The sequence below is a fragment of the Chiroxiphia lanceolata genome, chromosome 3 (assembly GCF_009829145.1).
Source record: "Chiroxiphia lanceolata isolate bChiLan1 chromosome 3, bChiLan1.pri, whole genome shotgun sequence".
Taxonomy (NCBI): Eukaryota; Metazoa; Chordata; class Aves; order Passeriformes; family Pipridae; genus Chiroxiphia; species Chiroxiphia lanceolata.
Window position 1 is genome coordinate 95,844,155 of NC_045639.1, and position 25,090 is coordinate 95,869,244.

At 38.4% G+C, this 25,090-nt stretch overlaps 1 protein-coding gene across 4 annotated transcripts in view; it reads right to left on the minus strand.

The window, feature by feature from the left end:
* Positions 1 to 25,090, minus strand: part of ARHGEF10 (Rho guanine nucleotide exchange factor 10) — a 111,766-nt gene that overhangs the window by 64,709 nt on the left and 21,967 nt on the right. For 3 of the 4 annotated variants that reach the window (XM_032683430.1, XM_032683428.1, XM_032683429.1), the window contains exons 3-11: positions 17,983 to 18,153; positions 16,392 to 16,682; positions 15,384 to 15,444; positions 14,247 to 14,326; positions 13,074 to 13,130; positions 10,301 to 10,464; positions 7,169 to 7,285; positions 5,821 to 5,935; positions 3,273 to 3,385 (exon numbers count right to left, since the gene is read on the minus strand). In XM_032683430.1, the coding sequence (XP_032539321.1) occupies positions 3,273 to 3,385; positions 5,821 to 5,935; positions 7,169 to 7,285; positions 10,301 to 10,464; positions 13,074 to 13,130; positions 14,247 to 14,326; positions 15,384 to 15,444; positions 16,392 to 16,682; positions 17,983 to 18,153 (1,169 nt within the window). The remainder of the gene's footprint in view (positions 1 to 3,272; positions 3,386 to 5,820; positions 5,936 to 7,168; positions 7,286 to 10,300; positions 10,465 to 13,073; positions 13,131 to 14,246; positions 14,327 to 15,383; positions 15,445 to 16,391; positions 16,683 to 17,982; positions 18,154 to 25,090) is intronic. The other variant, XM_032683432.1, reaches the window with a different exon arrangement.

Genomic DNA, 25,090 nt, shown 5'->3' on the forward strand with positions numbered 1-25,090 from the left:
TTCAATGATCCTATGACCCTTAGATGTATAAATGTAGACATTAATGGAAATAATCATAGGCACAGGTTGATGTTGGCTACTTCAGTACATTGCTGCAATAAAATAGTAACTAGTTTTCAAAAATCAGTCTTCAATTTTTTTTTAATATGTTTTATAAATTTATTAGGAGTAACATGAAGGACAAACAAGCAAATATTAATTGCCTTTTTAAGGTAAGGTTATATAAAATGTACCTGTATTAAGAAAGTATCCAAGTAAGTCACGTGTTCTCTTTTGGGCATTATCATGTATAAGCGATAACCCCATGTCATCTATATCTACATTAATTGACATTGTAAGAGCTTCAGGAAATGCTACCATATTTCATGTTTACAAATTACAGGCTATTTATCACACCTCCTTCTCCACTTTCTGCTTCTGTAATTCAGCTGAAATGCACTTTGTATGCACATGTGGGTGACACGACAGGACAGGAAAAACTGGGAAACTGATCTGGTTTAAAATTTAAACTTCTTACTGTCATTGATTAGATTTCTTGCTGGTTATATGGATTTGGTTTTACCCAAATCCATTTCCTAATCCAGCTCATTCCACAGCTTTCAAAAGTGGGACTCTGAGGGAGAAGACAGCACAAGGGCAAGATCAAGCCACTTTCCACAACTACGAGAGAAGGCAAAAGTACTTCTTTTACTATTTTAAGTTAGCCTAAATGACCATGAACAAGTCTCAGGCTTGCTTCTCTCTCTGCTCCTGAACCCCACAGCCTCCCACCTTCTCCACCATGGCTGCCTTTGATTCTCCACACTTGTATTTTGTTTTATTAAGTGCAGGTTAAATAAGAATTTTCTTTCAAGTACTGGTATTTCAAAGGCGGACTTCAAAATTACTGAGGCTTTGCCCAAAGATATATACAGTAAAATTAGTTGTGTATAATCTCTGTTTATAATGGATTTAGCATTGTCTTATAACGTATCAGCTGCTCTGGTGACAGATACTAACTCTACTTTTAGTCACGGTTCATTCTTCTGAACTGAATAAACATCTGTAGAAATAAAAATTTCAGGCTCTATAATACACAGAATGGATATTTAATACTGCCTCTAAATTATTGCAACAGACATGAGACTCAACTCCAGACAGTATTTACTGGCACCAGGATTTAAACAGAAGCCATCATGCCACCTGCTGTTTGAAGCCAGCACATCCATAGAGCAGCTCCACTGCTACAGGGAAGCCGGGCGGGAAGGGGGTCCTGGCACTGGACCTCCCTGCCCAGAGTGCCCAGGGCTGTGACCCCCTCCTGCAGCCAGGACTTGTGCTGGCCTCCACTGAGCTGCTCCAGTGTTTCTGTCCATCCCAGCCCACCAGAGCCCTTCTGACCAGCAGTCCCCCTCCCACACATGGCCTGCTGCACCTCACCAGTTTGGTGTCCCTCCAGATGTGCACTGCAGCTGACATCCAGATCACTAACACAGGCATTAAATGCCACAGGTCTGTATCCACTCCTGAGAGACACAACTAACACTGACCACCTGCTGGACTTGGTAGCATGGACTACAACCTTTGAGCATGCCATCCTCACCTGTTTTCCTCCCACCTTCCAGTCCACCCATACAAACTGTATCTCACCTAAGGGTACAAGGGTACTCCAGGAGACTGCCAAAAGCCCTGCTAAAGCAGAGGTGATATCCCCTGCTTCCCTCTGCCCACAAACCAGTCACATCAAAGGGGCTCAAGCCTGGTCTACCTGTGCTGACCGTTCCCACTCACACTCCTGTCCTACCAAACCTAGACACAGCTCCCAAGAGCATTTGCTCCATCACCTTCCCTTGGATTGAGGTGAGGCCAGAATTGATCTTCCTTCTTGTTGGTCAGAGTATGACCCTTACTTTTTCCCAGTCTTCTGATCACTGTGATGTTAGATGACTGAGAAAGACATTACCCTTGAATTCAGCACCCTTGAATCCATCCCATCTGACCCCACAGATAACTCTATGTCCAACTGGCCTTGGTCCCCCCAACTACAGATTAGGCTTCACCCCAGCAGGACTTGCTTCTAGGTTCATGGGTTGAGTCCTGAGGACAAACCTCACCAGTAAAAGCTGAGACAAAAGTGGCACAGAGTATCTTGGTCTTTGACCCTTTCTCACCAGGACCCTGCCTCACTAAGCAGCTTACTCATCTTTTTCTCAGCTTCCTTTTATTGCACAGTGTTGTCTCTCACACCTCACCAGCTTCAGTTGAGCTTTGGCTTTCTAACTCCATTCCTGCCCACTTGGACAGCTCCTCATTGGTAGATAAGCAACATATATCATGACTTATGCAAATATTACTGGTTTTTTCCAAACTAGAAGCACTTTTGTTTTTCTGGAGAGTAAATTTATTCTTAATTACCTACAAAAAAATCCCAGTGAAACTGAAATTCCTATTTGGAAAGAAGGAAAAGACAGCATTCAGACTGATGCTGAAATCTCACATTCGGTAGTTGCATTGTTACAAGATTAGCACTTCACTGTGTTAAACACACAAGAAAAGTAAACCTCACCAAACAAACCAGAAAACATATATCACTCTCCTCAACTACCCCTTAGTTTGGTTTTTTGCTCATTTTCTGAAAATACTGATCAACTAACTCATGATTCGACACCACAAAAAGTTAAAAACTCTCGTATAGTTACTAGGTGCCATAACAATACAGTAACATGAATCCACCGGATTTATTTTCAGCCAAAATTTCTAACTGACATTGATTTCAGTGTTTTTGAAGTGGTTTCCACAGTGACTATACAGTTTGAGGTGGAGAGTAGCAAAATATATTCTTCTCCAAACATGACTTTACTAGGAACAAGTTTTTTTCAACTAAGAAAAACCTTAAAATTCAGAGAGCATTTAGGATATTCTCTACTTTTAAAATGGAAATCCTACAGCACCTGGAGAAATGTCTTCTGACTCAATAAAACTGCTTTAACTCTCTTCTTTTGCACTCAAAACCATCACATTTAGTGTAAGTGTTCAAGTAGTGAAACAGTAGAGTTATTATAGATAATTTTAGAATGCATAACAGCATTTTGCATCTATGGTTGAATTCAGGACTGATGCAACTTACATGCACACATACCAATTTTCAAAAAACTACTTATTTAACTCTGAATTACATGTCCACTTAAGTAAAATGTCAACATGTTTGAAGAGCAGAGGCACCTAAGAGCCATTGATGTAGAGAGAAGAGGAGGAAAAAGAGGCAGAGCACCATATTTCCCAAAGCCTATTACCTGCTGCTGTGATAATCCTTCAGGCATAGGAGTCATAATTGCTTCTGTATGCATACAGTCCACATCAATAAATAAATTTAGCTCTTCTTCTTCCAGACATGATGATCTGTGATCTACAAACAATTAAATAACCAAAATGTCAACTTCTACAACATGTAGATTGAAAGAAGGGAAAAAAAAGCAAAATCAAAGAAAGCAAAGATCCTATCATCCAAACACAGCAGTCATACATGTTCACTTACTAAACAAATTTCCCAGCACTTCTGTGTCATCTGTGAAATCATATAAATACCACCACTAATATGTGCTCTAGTACAGAACATCTTTCAAAGGCATCTTAAAATCCACACAGCAAGCCTTTGTATCTTTTGCTTGATCTCTACTCCCTCCTCACAGCCAGGAGAACAGGGCTGTGCAGAGTGCAGAACATGACAACTAGGGTTAAAGCACTGCAGTTCCAGAGCCAGCACTTTCAAAGTGAACTTTGGGAAGAAATTAAACACACCCATATTATATATGATCCAGCTAAAAATGTTCCATACACTCTTTCATAACCAGACTAAAGTAAGTAGCCAGATTTACCAATGTTTGCTTTCATCAGAAACAAGAGTAAGGGATTCTGCACTGCTCTGTAGGAACAAATTTTACCAAAAAAGCACCACCAAAGTGCAGTGATAGGTGGCAGTACATAGCCAGACAAACAAGCAGACATGAGGAAAGGAGAGAGAAAGACAGCATGAGAAACTGTCATAGAACAAAAAGGGAAGTAAGGGAAGCAGATCTGATGGCTGAGAGAAATTTATCAGTTCATTCAACAGATTTGTCCCTAGCTCCCTGCTGATTTGGTAAGTGGTTATAGGATTAAACCATTCACAGATACACTGTGTCTGCCACCTAAACTCTAGAAATGTAAGGAGTGCTAGGTCGACTGTAACACTGTTCTGTAGATCATTTTTGTCTGGGCAACTGCAAGAAGTTGAGGATACATTTTTGATCCCTAAAGTTTGTGTAAATACCTGTCTATATTTTATCTGAATTCTGAATTAAGTAAATTCAGAAGCAGTTAGAGGCCACAACAGGGATGTAAGGTCTGTGCTGATCCTTACAGATAGGACACAGTTTTTTGTTAGCTCACTCACTAAAAATGTCTTGTTCCCATCTTCTGGTTTTAGCTTCCTAAAACTCTAGTTTTATAAACTCTGAAATTACTACCATTCAATTATTTGGGCAGAAACTTGAGCAGAAACACATACTACCTCTCAGACTTATCTTGAAGAAGAAATTAGTTTCTTTTACTACCCCCTGCCTTCCGAAAAAATTCCCTGTGGACAGCTGCTTCTGAGGCTCAAAGGGCTGTCACTTGCTCTTAATTACAGAAAGGACATGAATACTTCTCGCTTTGATTTTAGACCACTTTCTGTTTCCCCAGTCCAAATTCAGCTTTCATCAAAAATCAAATTGATAAAGAACAGTCTTAAGCACAGAGTTATTCCTTGACAATGATGAACTTTTTAAAAAGTTAGCTATCCCTCCACTGAAACCCATGTCCTAACAGCTTATTTTCCTGACATTCAGGAGTTATTTGATGGAGAGAACTGAACAGACTTAGTAACTGGGCTGGTTTTGGCTGTCATAGAATTGTCTTCACAGTGGCTGGTATGGGGCTGTGTTTTGGGGCTGGTATGGGGCTGTGCTGAACACAGGGTTGATAATATAGAGATGTTTTTGTTATTGCTGAGCAGGGCTTACACAGAGACAAGGCCTTTTCTGCTTTTTGTACTGCCATGCTGGCAAGAGACATAAAGGGTGTGTGGGAGGATGGGAGGAGATACGGCCAGGACAGGTGACCCAAACTGATCAAAGAGATATTCCAGACCATATGACATCATGCTCAGTACGTAAAGTTAGGAAAAGAAGAAAGAAGGGGGAGACCTTCGGAGTGATGGTGTTTGTCTTCCCAAGTAACAGTTACACGTGATGGGGCCCTGCTCTCCTGGAGATGGCTGAACACCTGCCTGCACACGGGAAGCAGTGAACTAATTCCTTGCTTTGCTTTGCTTGTGTGCACAGCTTTTGCTTTCCCTATTAAACTCTTTTAATCTCAACCCACAAGTTTTCCAGCTTTTACCCTTTCAGTTCTCTTCCCAATCCTACTGGTGGGGGAGTAAACGAGTGGTTGTGTGAGGTTTGATTGATGGTTGGGGTTAAACCATGACAGTAACAACATAATTTCCATACTCCCATCTACCAATACCAAGACAGCATCTGTGACACTGTTTGATGGGATTTTTTGTTGTGTTTAAGTTGACCCTTCTCTGTGGTCCTCAGGTTTCTCAAGTCACTCAGGTTCTTGCTCCAAATATAAAACAACACAAGATGCATTGACCATACTGTTATCTATCATCATATACCAGACATTTTTTATACAAATCTGATTTCTTGCATCTAGTTCTCAGTTCCTAGTACAAAAATCTGCTAGGCCATTCATTTTCTTTGTCAGAAATCACTGGAGAGAGTAACAAAGAGACACATTATAATTGGCATATACCTTGAGAAATGAAAGATTTTGTTCTAATGAAGCTACGACCCTTCTTCACAGCTGCTTTTGTCTTTTCAAGTCCATCTTTTGTACCTTCTCTAGCAGCTCTCATAAGCTTTTGCATCTGTAACATAAAAAATACAGTCTACATGTTCAGTGAATAATAGGAACACATTTGAGCCTGCACATGATGCAGAATATCTTTGATCAAAATATCTTTAAGAAAAACACTGTCAAGTAGTTTAGACTATAAATATAGTCCAAATTCAAAGGAATATATAATAAGTAGACAGAACCATCAAAGCTCAGGTCTGAGCATCTGTATTTCTTAACAAAATAAAACCCGGAGACAGGGACTTACTTCATGGCAATGCTGTATGCAAGTGTAAAATAGCAGAAATGCTTAAGAACCCTTCTGCATCAAACCTATGAACTCAAAATAGTCTCAAATGCTCAGCTTACGTTATGTAACAAATACCTACTACTCATAAGTCATTAACGCCCAGGGGTCTTGTCCATCTTCCATGTCCCAATAAACTTTCAAGGTATTTCTGACCTAAAGATAATCCTCAATACTAGGTTCTATATTAACTGTATTCTTAAATAAACACTGTTATGCAGAAAATGTTACAACTAATAATCACATTCATTGAAGAAATAGGTTGATTTAACTAAGAATTGCATTCTAGTACACTACTAGAACCTAATTAAATTTCATGCAAAAACTAAAAAACAAGCCACTGAAGTATTGTTTTGCTAGAAAATGTTTGTTAAAAATCTGCTTTGTACTTTTGCTTTTCCAAAATGCCACCACAGCAAAAAATCACCACTACTGTCAGAACACAAACAAAGCTGTCTTGATGCAATCAGGCAATTTCACAGTTTGAGATGAAGCTTTTAAAAAAAGCCCAGTCTTTTCATAGTGGCTTCATTCAGAATGGAGAGCAGGGAGATTCTGACTCCCACAGTTTGATTCCATGTGGCTGGAGAGCCAGGGTCAGGCTACACCCATGGAGCTCATCTGGATTTCAGAGAGGCACTGGGGTTGTACACCTGCCTCACACTCTGAGACAAGGGCACTAGTCAGCAGGGGAAGACAATGCCCTATCTTATCTTCTGCAACCTTCTGTAAACATTAAAAATAAGCATGAGAAAAGGTCCTTGACCAAGTACTTTTAAGAATATAGCAATTTTATAGTCTTTAATTTAAGACTGCATATTAACAATTCAGCTCATTTATAATTCCTTTCATACAAATTATTGTCCACATCTTCAAGTTATTATTAAAAGACAACATTGTCTGTGTTGGAAAAGCAATTATTTAAATGTAGCTAGTTACAAAAGTCAACTACACTACCTTCAGCTCATGTTTTTGCTTTAGTTGCTGAATCTCTACTGCTCCCACAGTGTTTGCCATCAAATCTTTCATCTTTTTTTCATAATGCTCCTTTAAACGCGTTAGGTCATGAGAAAGCTAAAGTGTATAAAAAGACACAATCTTTTCAAAAAGTTGTAGTGCAAACTTCACGCTAAAGCGCTCACATAAATCATGCATGTTGCCCTTCCACCTACTGATACACAGACAACTGAGGGAAATCTATCACTTAGGGAAGCTCCAGTCTGACAAATGGACCATCGCTCTTGTGCGTTGCTGAACTCAGACAGGTGCTTTTCTGCTATGCTGGCAACTAGGTAAAGACAGGGGCAAAGACACTCAGGTTAAGCTAACTATATTGTTATATATATTAACTATATTGTGTGTATCTCTTAACAAGTGCACGGAAACAATGCATCAGCTTTAACCATGAGCATTATTCACTGAAGCACAAACCCTAGCCAGTGTGTTTTGGACTATCCTTCAAAAGAGTGAATTGGAAGGATTCTCAGAGACTGAAGAACCTGTGGAGCCTGCTGGCACCTGGGAATGTGGAGATTGACAATGCATTGAGTCAAGTAAGGAGACACTAACAGGATGCATGGTCTTGTAATTTTCACATGCATCTACCATAGCCTCATTGTATGACCATGGGTGTAACCATCTCGTACATGAATATATCCATTGGCTTCTCTGGAACACTAATCAACATTTGTTAATCATTTTGAGAAAGCTAGATAAAAAAGATTAAAATGCAACCAGTAAAGGAAAAAAAGGAAAATATTTGGTGTGCTCTACAATAGAAGTCCAATGGAAAACCCATCAGCCTGATGTCAACAGAGTTATTTGGCAAGAGATCAAAGCCGCAGGAAAGACAAGGCCACTGAGCTGAAAACAAAGGGACGGGTCCAGCACGGAGCTCTACGAGACTGGGTCAGGATGCAATTACATCTGACATGAAGATTCTGGCATTACAGCAGTATAACGAAGAACAGCATCTGGTTCACAGACTAGAAATATTTAATAGCACAAAAACGTTCCCATCTTAAAATAAATTAGTAAATAACTAAAATAATAAGAATCATAATGAAAAAGTGACTTTGAGTGAAGTCATACCAGCACTTAAAATTAAAAATCTCACCTCCATATTTTTCAACCAACACTAAAAATAATAAGGCAAGTCTCTCACAGGTTCTGAAAGGCTAGAGAATGCAATGTGCTGTGAATATATTGACTTTTTTTAGTGGTTAGGATTTTTCTCAGCAATCCTAAAGTTTCTGTCTTTCTTCATTCTCTGTCAAAAACCTCTGGTTTCCTGATTTCTCCACCTCCCAGTAAACCATCCAGGAGCATCTCTGACTTTTCCATCAACCAACTAAAGTGTTTCTAAGCTCCTCATGCCCATCCTCACAAGGCAATCCCCAAAACCTTTTGTCATAGGCCTGAAAAAGACAGTGGCAGGGCAGTACCCAGGAGCACACCTTTGTCCTCCCACCACTCTTCAGTCTCTTGCTCAGACACTTTGTGCCTGATCCTGGCACTATCATGCCCAACCACTGCCAACAGTTTCCTGTGACAGATCAAGTATACTTTTAACTGTTTAAAAAATTGGTTTTAAACCTAGCTTTGTACACATGTGTAAATATATTCTTATGACTGATGCCAAAGCTGAAGCTACAGATAACAGGAAAAGATTTTTAAAAAAAGAACAAGCCAGCAGCCATGTTAAGACTTATACACTCACATGCAAAGCAATTTCCTATTCTCTTCCAAGGTATTTAAAATAAAAAAATTACCAAACTCAGTTTCTTCAGTCTTGTTAAAAAAACTCCCCAGAAACAAAGAGCTGCAGTAGCTTAATCTTGTTCTAGTCAGAACAAAACCAAGATAAAAACAGAGGATGAGCACTCAGCTTACAAAGAGCAGATTTGGGTGGGCTCAAGTCTTGCAGTTAATCGCTCACTCTCTGATTTCCAAAGAGCAAGTAGCAAGGACAGAGGTGAAGGGAGTACAGATAATATGTGCTGGAGGGAAATACAGACAGCAAGGCTTTTATTCTGACCAAGATAAGAAGTCTGCAAAATAAAAATAAGGGTCCCATGAAATAACACCCTGTCCACAACCCCTACACTTTCCAGCAGTGGGATGCTGACACAGCTCACACTGCACAGTTGTGGAGTGGCTCTTGGAGATCTGTCCCTAGTCAGCATACACTGGGGAGCCCTGAGGGTTTCGCAGGGAGTCTGGGCACCAAGCCCAGCCCTGCTTGTCCCCTCTGCGCCCCACACTCCGTCCTCCAAGCACTCAGGGCAGGGAGCAGGAGGCTGCCCAGGTGCCAGGGAAGACTTTCCTCTCACAGAGAGGGCACACAAGGGCAGAAGGAGAGGAGTCAAGGCAGCAAGAGTGCAGCAATCCAGGGGTCCTCCCAGTGTGCAACAGAAGAGGTGCAACAAGGGCAGACACCCATGTCTCCTGTGTCTTCCTGCCTCCTAGAGAACAGATGTAGCCAAAGATACTAGACCAGGGAACTGTCATAGATGGATCATTTTAATCATGCCACCTCTCTTCTCTCCTTAATAAATGGTACAGAGTTATCTTTGATTACAAAAATCTTTTCAAGTTTTTTTTAAGCTCAGTCACCTTCAAACAATCAAAGTGATACAGATCTAAGACAGAAAGGTAGGGAACACTGGTGAACAGTCCTGTGACATTAGAGCACCTAAAGATCCCAAACCTTCAATTCTTGTCAGGCTTATATCCATTTGTCCTTCACATTATTTTCCACACTTATTTACCACTTACACTAATCCAGTAGCTGGAATAGAAGAAATGGTGAGTAACCATCTACAGGCAAAAATAATCTCATTTTTAGTTTCACTTTTATCCAATATGAGTTTTTTCCTCTTTTGTAAGAAGCTTCTGTTAAATATTTTCATCTTTTCATTTCCCTGTTACATTTTGTTGTGTACTGTCACTTCCACACTAATTCACATCTTTCAAAAGATGCCGTTGCTATTTGAAACCGAATTGAGGAAAGGAGAAATACAGATAAGAATTACAAGTGTTGGAAACCAGGATAACCCCAGCGATTGAGCAGCACTGTGGGATACATACATGTCTCTTGTGGTTGCCTCGCAAAAAGGAGCTGGGAATTCCATTTTTACACTCAGAATCACTCTGTTCTTCATAGCTTTCAAACTCACTTGAACTCCAACCATATTCCAGTGAGCTGTTTCCACCATCATCACCATTTTCAACATCATCATAAATCATTTCCTCTGCAAGAATTAAACCAAAATAAAAAATGCTACACTGAAATTTATGTTTGTTTCAACAGTGAAACACTTGTTCAGGATGTACCATAAAGAACTGTACAGACTTTTGTATGCACGTGAAAAATTCTGAATTAAAACCAATATTCGAACAGCCAAAGAGGGTTGTCTTTGTTGAAACAGAGTACTAAAAGAGGACAATGTTAAGGGTACACACCACAGTCCTTTTAAAAGCATGCACTATTCAAACATCACTGTTATGTCCAAATCCCACAACATGTTTTAGAAGAATTTCAAAGGAAGTTTGAACTGTAGCTATGAACACACATCTGCACTAAGAAGTATCATCTTTCCATTTGCAAGCTTGCCATTTGTCCCTTGGAACATCATCAGCTCAAATGGCAAATGCTAAAACATAGCAAGAATCAAACAAAAACATCAGTACTTCAAGCAGAACAGATCAGACCAAAGTAGCAAGAAACATATTACACTATGATATTTTATGACTCTTGCAATTCCACCAGTCACTAGAACCCCTATCTGTGGGTTACCTCACTCATAATCTAGTCTAAGAACTTGAAGTTTTAACCTTTTCAAGATATGGAAAACTATATTGCAAAGGCTGACCAAAGTACTTTCTGTTAAAGACACAGGTCTTCTCACTAGCACAGATGTCAAGTACAACAAACTGACTCAAGATAAAATGGAAAATTTAGTGCCAATTGCTTATCAGCAAACAGGTAAGTGCTTCACATGCAGTATCATTTGTCATTACAAGTAGAGAAGTGTGGACACTTCTGCCAGGATTCACTATTGTTAGAGGTTATGACGCAGTATTTAAAACTATCTCATTAAATTCAGGAAACAAAAGCTGTGCTTTCATTTTAAGATTGAACTTTCATTTAAATATAGAAAAAATATGTACTCAAAAGAAAAGTTGACATGTTTCACATATCCATCTAAACCCTGGATTCTATGATTTAAAAACTACATTTTGGCCAATATTTTAATATTGACATTAATTAAATTCTTCATACAGAGGATTCTACTCTTATTTGGAAGATTCAGATTTTAATTTTTTTTAAACCCCCATGCATATCAAGATTGTCCTTAGTATATACTTACTTAAGAAGATATCTTAGTGGTAATCTAGCATAATGAATAATTTAAAAGAATCACCATAGTAAGTCAAAATAAGTCAAGACTTATACAAGTCTAACTTCTGTGTTGTCAGTATTGGGGTAGGATTTACCCAATGATTTGGTGAACTTATCTTGTCCATGTGCTAATGTAGCCTGAGCTCTGACTGCAACTTGTTTGGAATAGTTGTGCCTCCCTGACAAAATATACAAATAATAAACACCAAGATCATGAATGTACAAAGATGAAACTTCTCTTACTACCTATTTTCTCAGAATCTTTCAATGTCTTTGGGGACAAAATGAAAGCTGAAATTGTATTAATGTCTTCTGCGTTAGGCTAAAAATTCTGACTGAGATGCTCAGCAGAGCTTTGCTCCATATCCCACCCAGCTCAGCCTCCTGGGCCTGGTGCAAGTGTTTCCTGACTGAGCAGCAACAGTGCAAAGATGTCCGTGCTAAGAGTAGCACAGTCCACTAAGGGACCTTCCAGTAATATAAGTATTCAAGTCACGAACATAACACAAAACTTTCCAATAATAAATGAAAAAAATTCATTATTAATCTGTAAAACATCTTGCCTGAACACCACTAAGGACAAGAAATTAAAATATTACAGTTTTAAATATTAATGTAGTTTTAACACAAGAAAGTTTAAGTGTTTTCTTGAGTCATTAACAACTTCAGTATCAAACACCTACACCCTCAGAGAGCCATGATGAGTAGATGCTGAGTGCCTAATGAGCCAATCCACTCAAACACAAAATCAGTTAGTAGCAACAAATTTTTAAGCAGACTTCACTATAATCAAAAACTGTGCAACAAATCTGAGCAAGAACTCATTGAAATAAGCTTCTTGAGACCTAGTTCCATCAGTCCCAGTAAAGGTAAAATCTTGGTTCCAGCAATTACTTTGAGATCTATTCTGACCCCTCCAAACATGATCACACCATCAGGAGCGGACGACTCCAAGGCTGAAATAAAGCATTTGTGTAGAGTCACAGTCAGGATGGTAAACAGCCTCTCTGAATCTCCTCTTCCATCTGTCAGGCATTTTTATGCTAAAGGGGACTTAGAAGAAAAAAGCAGTCCTTTCTATAGCCATGTCGATGCATCATCATACATCATTTAAGCATTTAAAACACCCTTTTCCTACCTACCTTGCCTTGTTTAGGTCCTATAGCTAGAACACCCAATCAAATAATTCTCTAATATGTGGAATAGTCCAGTATTTGGGACAGTATCTATAGAATAAAGCAGAATTCAGCTTCTGAGAAGAGTAGGAGATCTGCTGAGATAACGTCTTTGAAGTGTCAGTTTAATTCCAAACTTTGTAAGACCTACCAATTACTGACAAAATGTTAATTTTATTTACATATATTTTAGGTACTTAATGAACACATGTGTTCAGTATACATTCACATAATTCTATATCACATTGCTTTCAACATGAGCTGTATTACAAAGACCTCAAACCTGGTTCAGACTCTGAATCTTCTCTTGGCACGTCATCATAAATTACCTCATCCGGGTCTAAAATCAAAACAGAAAAAAAACAAATTAGAAACTTCCTTAAATTTGAATTGAACTAACAGTGTTTAAAAAGCATTTGGACAAAGTCCTTAACATGCTTTAGTTTTTCATCAGCCCTGAAATTGTCAGGCAGTTGAGACACTGTAGGTCCCCTCCAACTGAAATATTCTATTCTATTCTAAAGAATTTTGGTTTTACTGGAACATATGAGCACAATGGAGATGTGACTCATTCTCCACTAGCACTTTGCTTGTACATCTAATCATTCAAATAACACAATAATGCACAAAGCAGTATATAGTATTTGTGAAATTTCAAATAATTTTATCTGCATTGTTTATGATGACCTTTGGTAGCCTGAAAACAAAAACCCACTTCCACAGCCAACATTTCTCTCTGCTTTTTACAGCAGTACAGTATTTTCTATGCCTGTTAAAGGCTGCTCATTGCCTTACTAAATGGCTGTAGAGAAGCTGTAGTGAACTTTTTAAAAAGAACCAAAACTAAATAATGTAATTGTAATACATTGTAGTACATTAAGAGGTCGAACAAGGATGCAAATTCTTCAGTCACTTCAAGTGACACATAAGATAAACCTCCAGACCAGCAGGAACAGCTGAGAACAGGCAGGATTACCTTTCCTCAAACTACACAGTCTCTGTTCTGGTTTAAAATGCAGCTGCCAGCCAAGAGCCAACGGCACACACCAAGAAAAAGCAGCAATTCCTACCCTTCCACATTCTCCAAGTACTTATTTGCCAATTATTACATGAGAAGAGCAATTTCATATACAGTCACAGAGCAGACTCTGAACTAGAGCATATTTTCTCTATACACACACTGATGGAGCCAGGACAGTGATGAATCATTCCACAGACTCCAAAAGGTGCTCCATGGAAAAGTGAACATTAATTTTATTCTAAAATATTTTATTACACTGTTGAATGTTTTAACTGGTACGACTTGGTTCTGGAACATATCTGAAAAAAACACCATGAAAGTGAACATGGACATTCCTGTAAAATATACTTGTACATATAGATACACACATCTGTGAATCACAACTTAATACTGACCTTTTTCTATATTTGTACTTTAATGGTCACTGATACTTACTTTCCATCCATGCTGTATTTGCAGGATCTGCAACCCATTTGGCCAGGGCATCGTCCTCTCTATTGGGCTGATTATCTTCACTTGAAAAAAGGCCATACAATAGAAGTATTAAAAGTTACACTACAATGTTTTTAAATAGCTGCAAAGACAAGACAATAAATATCTTCTTGCCTTCCAGTTCCCACTACAAGGTTGCTGATTACTCAAAAATATTGCTTCAGTACGTAGTTAGGAGATTAATAATCTATTCTATTTAATAGTCTGAAAATTTTAGTCAGGAAATTGAAAACACTTCACTTTTGAGTTCTTCTATCAGAACACAGAAAACTGTCTTATAAATGCTTTTTCGTGGTAAATAGGACTAAAGACATTGTGGGCTACATCAGGAGGCAGCAGGCTTGGCAAGGCTGTTACCCTCCTCTGGTTGGTGCTGGTGAGGCTGAACTTGCAGCAGCATGATCAATTTAGGCTTCCCAGCACTCCCCTTCTAGAAAGTTATGGAGAAATTGAAACTACTTCTAGAGAGGTGCGGAGAAACTGAAGTCAGGGACTAAACCACATGGCTTACAAAGAAGAAGAGGAAAGACATGGAGCTTTACTTAGTCTGGTGAAAAGAATGCTATGGGGTGATCCAACAGCAGCTACACCTATCTCAAAGAGAACTATAGAAGTGATGGAATCAGGGTTATTTTTTCTTTGTTTGCATTTGCTTCAGGGTTTTTGGGGGTCATTGTTTTCTCAGTGCCAGATGAAGAGGGAATAGTCAAAGTGCCCACAGGAAGATGTGGTTTGGACATTAGGGGAAAAAATATTGTACAGCAGGGAAGACTACAACAGTCTGTTGCACCTGACATTGCTATCACTCTATAAAAATTAAAATCCAGTTTCTTTGAAAATGCCATGCATGGTTACACATACAATACCTCAATCAGTGCTGATATTGCTACACAACCAGAGATACAGTTAGGAAAGTGAAAACAAAAACAAAAACAAAAAAATCACACAAACAAACAAACAAAAACAAAACAAAAAAAAATGGAAGCATCACACAAGAAAAAATAAAATATTTATCAAATGCAAGCTTCCCTAGAAATTAAGGTTTTACAAATCATTAAAACATGCTAAACTGGCAATCACCTATTTTGAGGTTCCTCTGAGTTTACAAAATTATGACATTCTTCAGTTGCTGACTGTATACCTGCCAAGTAGAACAAAAAAGTTATGAAAATGCTTAGAATAACATGTCAGTTTGGTTCAAATGCCACATTTAGCATAAAAAACTGATTTTACTAGTTCCTTGCTAATGAATAATCTACTTCTATGCAATACCTTTATTCTTAAATGTGCCTAAAAACATTTAGATATTTCTTCACACTAACCATTTTTGAAAATTAAATAATTCAAAGACACAGTCATTTATTATAAGAGCTGTTAAGAGGAAATTACAATTATCTGATGTGTTTAATTCTAATCTCTCAAACATATTCCTCTATAGGTAATAACAGCCACACAAATATTTGCTATTTCTTGATGGTATTCCTTATGATGGTAGGAAACAAAGGCTGGCAAAAAGGTTGGAATTATAGCAGAACTTCTGCCTAGCTAGAGAAAACATACTCAAAATACAAGAAAAAGGAAAAGGCAGGAATATATGGGGAGCTTTCTCTTCCTAGTACTCTCTTGACATTAAACTGTCAGCTTGGCCAACTCTGGCTACAAAATGGGGGATCTCCTGTTTCTATAATAATCCATAGTTATTTCCCTTTCTAGTTTCCTGTTCTGTCTTAAAATTGTACTAAAAGACAAACAGAATTCATCAAATCATCATGGGAGAAAATCCCACAGCAACTCTAAATCCACAAGGATTGGAAAATAAACAAGGAGAAGCACACACAGAAAAGTTAAAAGGGAGAGAACTTTGCCAGAACCTAGAGAAAGCAATATAAGGTATGAGAAAAAGCCATTTGGCTTGGACACTGAACTATGGCTCTGGAAATTACTTCATTACATTAAAAAGGAATTAGCATTAATCATTCCCACACTTGTCCAGGCTGAGTGCTATCCAGGCATTAACAAAAGAACACAGGTACCTGAAATTAAACAACGATCCCCCTTAAAAAAAAGTAAGGTGCGTGGATACAATACCTTCTTCGTCTACAGAAACACTGCGAATTATGACAGGGCTGGAGTATGCTGGCAGTATCAAAGGTAAGTTAGATGGCACAGCATATCCACAAGGGACAGGAACAGAATATCCACCAGACAAGTTTGGACTTGCACATTCATCTTGAGGACTTGGTTCTGGTGATGAGGATGGATCCTTGTCTTGGATTGGTGAAATATTTATGACTGAGTAGGGATTTACTTTGGCTGGAGCGCCTTCCACAGCAGGTTCTGATGTTTGCAGTTTCTCACTGTTTTCTAAATTATCAATTCCTTTAGTTGAAAAATCAAACAAAAATATAATGTTTTATTTTTCATACCTCTTCAAGCTGCTCTAATATCACTCTTTGCAAGCACTCTTTGACACTTACTATACAAGTTCTATAGTAAAGTTGTATAGTTACAATCTATGACTCAAAATTCCCGAACAGTAGTGCCATCTTCCATATTTTACAGATGAGTAATGCAACAGTAGCAAAACAAGATGAGTTACAAGGATGCCTATGGAAAAACAGTAACTGGATTGCAAATCTTGAATAGGAGGGTATCTGACAAGTAGCCAGGCTCCTCTTTTTCTTCTCATAAGCACATGGCTCAAAACACTCTTAAACCCTGAAGGTTAAAATCTGGATTATAGATTATCTGAATCTTATAAACACAAATATAAGCAACATTTTAGGAATAGGCATGAGGACAGAAAAAGTTCACTGGAGGACATTCCTCTAACAGTCCTGAAAATGCCCTGTTAAGAAAAGGCAAAATAACTTTCCAAGTTTTTCTCTTTGAAAATGTATTGTTTTCATTTATGTAAAGTTCTTGGTATTTTTTGAGACACAGCAGGACCAAAGGCCCCTCTGAAGTGAGCTGCAGAACTGCATCCCAAGCAATCGAATAGTTCTGAGCTATAAGCACAACTTCACAGATGGACTAGCAAGCCACAAATTTTCAGGAAAAGATGGTGTTTAAGTTTCAGGTTGTCAAACTGCATAGTCATCTGAAGAGTTAATTATCTTTAATTGCCATGAGCACAACAACTCTGCTTACAAAAGGAAACTGGATCAAAGTAAACAAAATCAGCTGTTAGCAATTTGAGCAGAATACAGCAATTTCCAGCACTGGGAACATCTACAAATATTAAAACAAATATTTTAATGTTTAGTAAGACTTCTGTTTATGAACAAAATTCATACATTCAAACTCCACTTAGTTTTATGCATATCTTAAGACCAGCAACCAGCAAGCACAGCTGTGAGACAGCTTATCTCAAGCTATCCACATGCCATAAAATCTGCAAGGACAGTGTTTACCCGCAGTATGACACTGTGACCGTGCCCAATCCATTGCTTCGAACGTCACACTTGGATGGAAAACCTCACAGGAATTACATGTGATGGCCATTTGCCTTGTCAAATCTACCATGACTGTAACTGGCAGGAATATTCAGAACATTTTAATGGTATTTCCATGGAAACCTCTTTTTACAGTATTTTTATTGCACTGTCAAAAAAAGGCATCCTACGATCAGTCTTGATTATTTAGCCTAGTGGAGGCACAGACCGACAGGCTGACTTACCTGTGGCATCAGCCTCTTGGTGCTCTATGTTATTTCCAGGATCAGCAGGAGGTGGCACAATGGCTTGCCTGTCTGCTTCTGGTATCTCATCTCCACTATCAAAGTCAAACTGTTCTCCTTCGTCCTCCTCCTCATCATTCGTACCCGTGGCTTTCGGTTCACGTTCTAGAACTGTGCAGAAAGACATGCCTTTCGTTGTTTATTCTTAGTAATGATTTCATGGGACCAGTGAGTGTTCCACATTACAAATGAAGCTTATACAATGAACCCTTAGATTTTAGGGTTACTGGAACAGAACAAAAGCTCCTTGACATGGTGATAACCCCATGCAGTTTTCAATAAATCCTTCAGCGTAAACAAGGAAATTACTTGGAAAGCAATTAAGATGTGATAATGCAAGTACCTTTGGTTTTGTCATACTGACCCAAAACATTTTTAGAAAAATCCTTTAACGGTCAGTTCTTTAAATGAGAAAAGTTCACAGGTCAATTTATTTGTACAGGGACTTTGGGACTTTATAACTTCATTTTTCCTCTCTAACTCAAATTCCCAAATCTATTCTTTAACAGTGTCCATATGCCAGTCATGGTAAACTTTCTTCCCACACTTAATGAGACCAAGCAGATTGGTTTTACTCCTCCAATCTGTGACAGTTTTAAACCAAAGACTTTATGCAACATATCATTAGCCCTACTACAACACACAAGGTGCACTCTGGTGGAGGTGGGGAAGGTTGACTTTTCAGTTCTTACATTTCAAGAAGTAATGGCTGAAATAATTACACCCTAATATGGATAGGAAGTGTGAATGTGGGGGTTTTTTGTGTTTGCTTGTGAAAACACCGTAGCACAGATTTGGCACTGTACATGGGGCTGAGGAGCAGGAACAGGTGGAAGTGGAGGGCAATTTCCCTCCATGCCATTGTGGAAAACCCACAAGGATTTAAGCCCCCTCATGTACCTATAGCATAAAACTATACACTAAAATAGACAAAGATGTAAACACCAATATTTTATAAAAATATACCTGAAGTCAATAAGGTTCTCCCTGCCTCCTCTTTCAGGTAACACAAAATGAAAAATAAAGTTTTGCAAGGGCATTTGAATCTCCTGAGTCATGATGATATTATCAGCTCTTCTACCATCCAGAAAACATTTTTTGTCTTTATGATAAAACCCCCACACACCTAAGCTCTAGACTGCTTAGATTGTAATGGTAATCAGCATTCCTGCCAAGGCTTCTGTTTCTTCAGGCAGGCTGAGCCAGCATATTTTACCAGAGCCACGAATAACAAGATCTTTCATGCAGCCTCTCTGCAGGAGAAAAAGTGAACTAATTGCAAAAATAGTAAGGAATAAAAAAAGGGGGTTTCCTACATTTATTGTCACAGTTTATGGCTGAGGCAGCATGACATTTAATTTCATTTTGATGCCTTTTAAAAATCCTTCTGGATGAACTCAGCCTTTGGATTAAGGGTTCTCATTTTTTGCTTTTGTTCATTAGCAATTCTATTTTACCCTGAAAGACGCAAGAAATCCTGTAGAGCTCTTCCAAGTGATTAAAGACAAACACAGCATTTTTCCTGATTCAGCATCCATTTGACTAGATTGTACTACTTGTTGCTTGTTTGTAATGGGGAAAAGAAAGAAAAGAGGGGAGATGTTGTTTTATCTCCAGCATTTTTTTTTTCAGTTTTTTTATGTTTTCAGTATGCCTGCATACTTCAAATTTGGAAAACACAAACACATGAAATACCAAGTAGAGTGGTTTCTGTCATTACCAGCATGTGAAGTGTTGGTTACTCACTCAGGCTAGGCAGATAAACAAGTAGATGACAGATACAAGCAGGTAAGAGCCACAAAAACACAGTTTTGCATAGAATCATTTAGGTTGGAAAAGACCCTTAAGATCAAATCCAAACATTAACCTAACACTACAAAGTCCACTACTAAACCATGTCCCTAAGCACCACATCTACACACCTACTAAATACCTCTAGGGATGGCAACTCAACCACTTCCGTAAGCAGCCTGTTCCAGTGCTTGACAACCCATCCGGAGGTACACGTGCTGCTGTCTGCCACTCCTCTCACTGTACTGTGTAAGTGAACCAGAGCAACAACCACTTCCAGCATACAAGGTAGCTCTGTCTATGTTTTGTATGGCGGGAGAGGGGGGAAGATGAGGTTACTGGAATGAGTTGATCATATCTGCAGGATTAGGCCACTCAGAAAACTGGGGCACTGTTGGAGAAAGGCTCAGCTGAGAACCATGAACACACCTGCTCAGTGAAGGTGAATTCTAGACATCAGCAAAAGAAAAAGTGTGTATGTTGACAAAACATCCAAGCCATGCAGGGAAACACTGCAGGAGCAGCAAGCCCCTCTGAGTTTTGTGGCTGTGAGGTTAGGGAGCTTCTGGATCCTAATACTTCCGCTGTCCACATACAGGTAACTTAGGTGTCAGGTGCCTGGTAACTCTCTACTCCAACACTTTGTTGCAATTGCCCACACTCATAAGTCCAGCACAGTGCCATTTGTCAGATAGTTAAGATCTGCCACTAGGAAAAAAAGGTAATTTGAGACACTGCAAGCAAAAGGAACGACTCAGGACCCAGAAGCAAAACCTGCTCAACTGATGCATAATTTCCCTTCAATGTGCCCCCCTATTTCCTCCAAAAAAAAGCAACTAGCCCATATTTTATAATTGTGGGAAGAATCTTACACAGGAATTGATTTTCTCAACTGGAGTAAAAAAAATATTGGAGGTGCCACCTAATTTTTTTCTGTTATGGCTGTTAACACTGCCCCGTTTCATTAATTTCAAAACACTTACTTTGCATCATAAATAAACAAGGCACTGAATCCCATAATTGAGCACTGCAACTGGAAAGATCCCCTAATTGCATCACTGATGGGACAGCAGGTAAAGATTACAAAAGAGACAAAAAAGAAAAAAAAGAAACTCCTTTCTCAGATTACATGTCCTTTAGAAAGGGTAGACTGAGACAAATATCCTCACTTCAGAAAGTTTTAAAACTTTATTTTAGCTTTACATCTCTTCTGCATTTAATTAATTCTGCAGGTACAAACTTTAACTTTCTAAATTTACAGATCCCTTCCACCTCACATTTAATAAAAATATTCTCCTTTAAGCTTTTTATCTCCAGGGCATACTATTTCATTTGATGGAAAAAGTATTTTAACAAAAACAAAATGAGGGTGGGGGCTTTTTGCTTCAAATTAAGAGCTGTTCAGCACAGCAGATAAATACAGATTATTTCATATAAAAAATGACAAACTCCTCTTTTGAAAATATATACTTTTTCCGCAGTTCTTTGTGTTTTGTCACAACAACACACAGACAAAAGCACTTGTGAAATGCTACAATTAGGAAGACACAGTGGAGTTCGACTCGGGCTGAACCTGCTACTAAAAACCACCACAAATCTTGCCAAATTTCATGCTTATGAAGAAAGCCCCAGTTCCTCCTACCCTTTACCTGCAAGTCAAAAGAATCAAGCCAAAAAGTACATTTCCAGGTAACGGTGGTTGCAGAAAAAAAGTGGGGGTGGGGATGTGTGAGGGTGGAATTTTCGAAGACACCCTCCCCTCTAAAAAACACAGAGGACAACTACTTCCTTTTCTCTTTTTTTTTTTTTTAAACATAATTTTAAAATGCTTTTTTTTTTTTCTCAAAGAAATAATCACAGACTGCTTAGCATGACGGAGTCTGTCTGGAATTACTTCAAATTATTAAATTAGTTACTAAAAATCCAATTTGCCCTTTCACCACTACTCACATCCATAATTTTACATGTGCCAACCAGAGCAATGAGAATACAATAATTGATTAAAATTTTTCATCTTATGCCAATACCACTCTGAAGCTCTGCAAATGCTTCAGGGAAATTCTTACATTTCTAAAAAATTCTATTTGGAGTTTTAAAGCATGAAAAAAATAAATCCTATATAATGGAAAAACTGTCTTCAAGTTAAATTAAGTGTGAAAGGGTTAATTTAGAATTAGAAAAAGGAATATATACTCCCATAGTTGTTAGCACAACACACAGATTTATGACTTTTTTCTGAGGTATGTTATTCAGTGAAATGACTTTTCTTAAAGGTCACTTCACAGACAAGCTCACTTAGACTGTGTTTACAGACATCTGCCGGGGCATAAGCAAATTTAAACAAATTTTGGTCACTCTGCCAATTGCAAAGCATTCCTGGCATCATCTGCTTTCCCATTCATTATCCTTAGATTATTTATAGTTCAATGTAATATAGCTAAGGAGTTAAAGGAGTGACATTAATTTTAAAGCCCAGACTAAGCTAGTGAAGCTTCATTAACAATTTTATTAAATGGTTTATTTTAGAGACACAGAACTAAAACAAAAGTTCTGTGTTTACTATTAAGTGCACTTTCAAGACAATGAGAATACCCAGGGGAAAAAAAGGCACCTCAAATCTCTATCCCCCCTTGCAATTGCATAAATCAGAGATGATCCTGAAGAAGTCAACTGATTACTTCAATGAAAAACCATGACAAAGAAGGAATGAAATAGAAACCCAAGCATGAACACTTTAGCAGTCTGGAGCCCAGTAACAATAGACCTGGAACACTGGACATAGACAGGCACACTGCCATCAAGAAACATGAATACTTTAGCCTATGTTTTAAGGTTTGAAAAATATTTTTAGAAATATAAGTAAGGCTTCTGTATAATCAGGAGTGTCATCCTTGCAATCAGCTGTACTCTTTTTTTTAATTAAAGTAAGCAGGGAACTATGGAACAAAAGATGAAATGCATCTATTATATTTAAAAGACTGAATAAACATTTTTATTCACTTCTACCATATGACCACCTCATATAGAACAACGAAGGAAATAAGCATACAAAGCTTCAAATGGAACGTATCTAGCTATTATTTGGTGAAAAAATATGAATACAAATGGACCTAAAGCAGGTTGGCAAGAGCTGCTCGCTCTTATTCCAATGTGCAGTTTTAAAACATTTATCTTTTTTACTTGTGTTACTTTGGATTGCAACAAGACACTCAGGACTGCAAAGACACACCTTCCTTCAAAATGAATTCCCCTAATGTTTCAACTTCCTACAAATACTTGAGCATCTATAAATACACAAAACTTTTCAGTTAAAGAAAAATATTTTAAAAGTTCATTACCTCAGAATATTTTTTGGTATTATAAAATTTGTAACTTGTGTAAGTTATCAAGTCAAAACAAACTACCAGAATATAGCAATCTGAGTACTTATTATTTAACCTTGATACGTTCCAGAGATTTCTCTGATGAGATACACTTTCCTTTACAGACTCATATTTCTAGACAACTAAAATCTGCCCAGCTCCTTATGTAAGTGTACAAGGCACTAGACAGAAAAAAGAATTGGAAGCATGCAGATACCAGGAAATGACTGAATTTTTAAAGTTATCATTACTTTTGTACGCTTAACCATTTGGGCCCAAATACACCATGCTGACTGTCCTCCAGGATGAACAGGATCTCAAATTGTTCACTTTTTATTTCAGGTCAAGTTTCGTAGCAGAGGTTTGGCATTTGTCAGGAAGGTGAAGCTTGTGTTAGGAAACACTCATGCCTACAGAAGTTCCCAATTTGTCCAACTTGTAAACCTTTGAAAAATGAAAGTTGTTTCATATTCAGCAGGAACTTGCAGACAGATTTTAAGAATTTCAATTGTCATTGGACAGCCTCTGTTTTCTCCCAGCTTGTAAGCACTGATTAGGCTGCATTCCTACGGCTATTTTCAACCTGCTCTCATTTCCCACTCATGACCACTAGTTCTTCAGGATCAGGAGAGAAAACTAAAGTTAAATATTCCTTCACTCTGGTACCCAGTTGACACTTCGCCCTTCTGCCCTTCCCAAAAGGACACCTCTACTGACACCTGGGCAGGGAGAAGGACAAGTTGCAGGGCAGGAGAGACCCCAAAGGAGGAAGGCTGGCTTTTAGGAGCAACTGCTTCTGCAAACATTGCCCTTCACTGACACTTCCAAGTCAGGTGTGACATCCATGAGCACACTACTGGCACCCATAACTCAGCTCCTCACACAGTCATGTAGGTGAAAAGTGTCTATTTTGCTGGGGGAAAAGAAATATCTAAAACAAAACTGTGTACGCATAAACACATGAGCGAGCGCTCCTTCCTATGTGAAGCAGATCAGAGCCAAGGACTTTCTTTCCCCTTTCACTTGCAGTTGTGCTAAGCTGGTGTTGCAGGAAACCGAGGTCCCTGCAGTGCAGGCACACTGCTGATTACACACAGTTCACACACACATCCAAAGCATGACCACAACGTCAGCGTTACAAGTCTCTGTGGAAAAGAGTTACAAAAAAACCCCAAACCAAACTAAACAGTACACACTCATGCAAAAAGTGCTTCCAGTGATGGAAACAAAAGAAAATCACATGAATTAACAGGCTTTCCCTGCAAATACACTACAAAGAAATAAGTAAAATGCCTCTTTAGTATTTTGCAAATACACACGTTACATACTAATTATGTTGTCAAGCATGCACAACAAATATTATTCTTCTGGAGAAAGTAACTCAAAACCAGAGGCAAAAGAGCATTGAATCTGCCTGTTCAAGTTTCAGAGAGACTGCTCACAACAGCACGCCTAATGCTAAAAAACTGCATTCCTTGAAATACAGCCCAGACCTCTGGATGTTAGGAAAGATTTATAAATAGCAAAAAACCCTGAAATTTACAAACTACTCACATGTTAAAAATTTAAGCTTTAGTTAGCTAAAATTTAAAAGAATCAAGTTGCAAAAAATCAAAGTCTAAAATGAAAACACAAGGCATGAACCAGACTGTCCAGAAAGTAGTGGTAGCAACACCAGCAGACCTGTACTCCTTTGTAACTCCTTAAGATGCTTTTCAGTGATGTCTGTGCTATAACCAGAAAGGCCACTATGTAAAATCAGCATTTTCTGCCCATTTACTTTAACTGCCTCTACACTCAGCACACTGGTGACACTGGCATTGCCTGCCACAGTCAGAACCATAGACTGAGCCTGACCCCGAGCAGGTATCTTCCACCTCAGCACCTTATTAGTA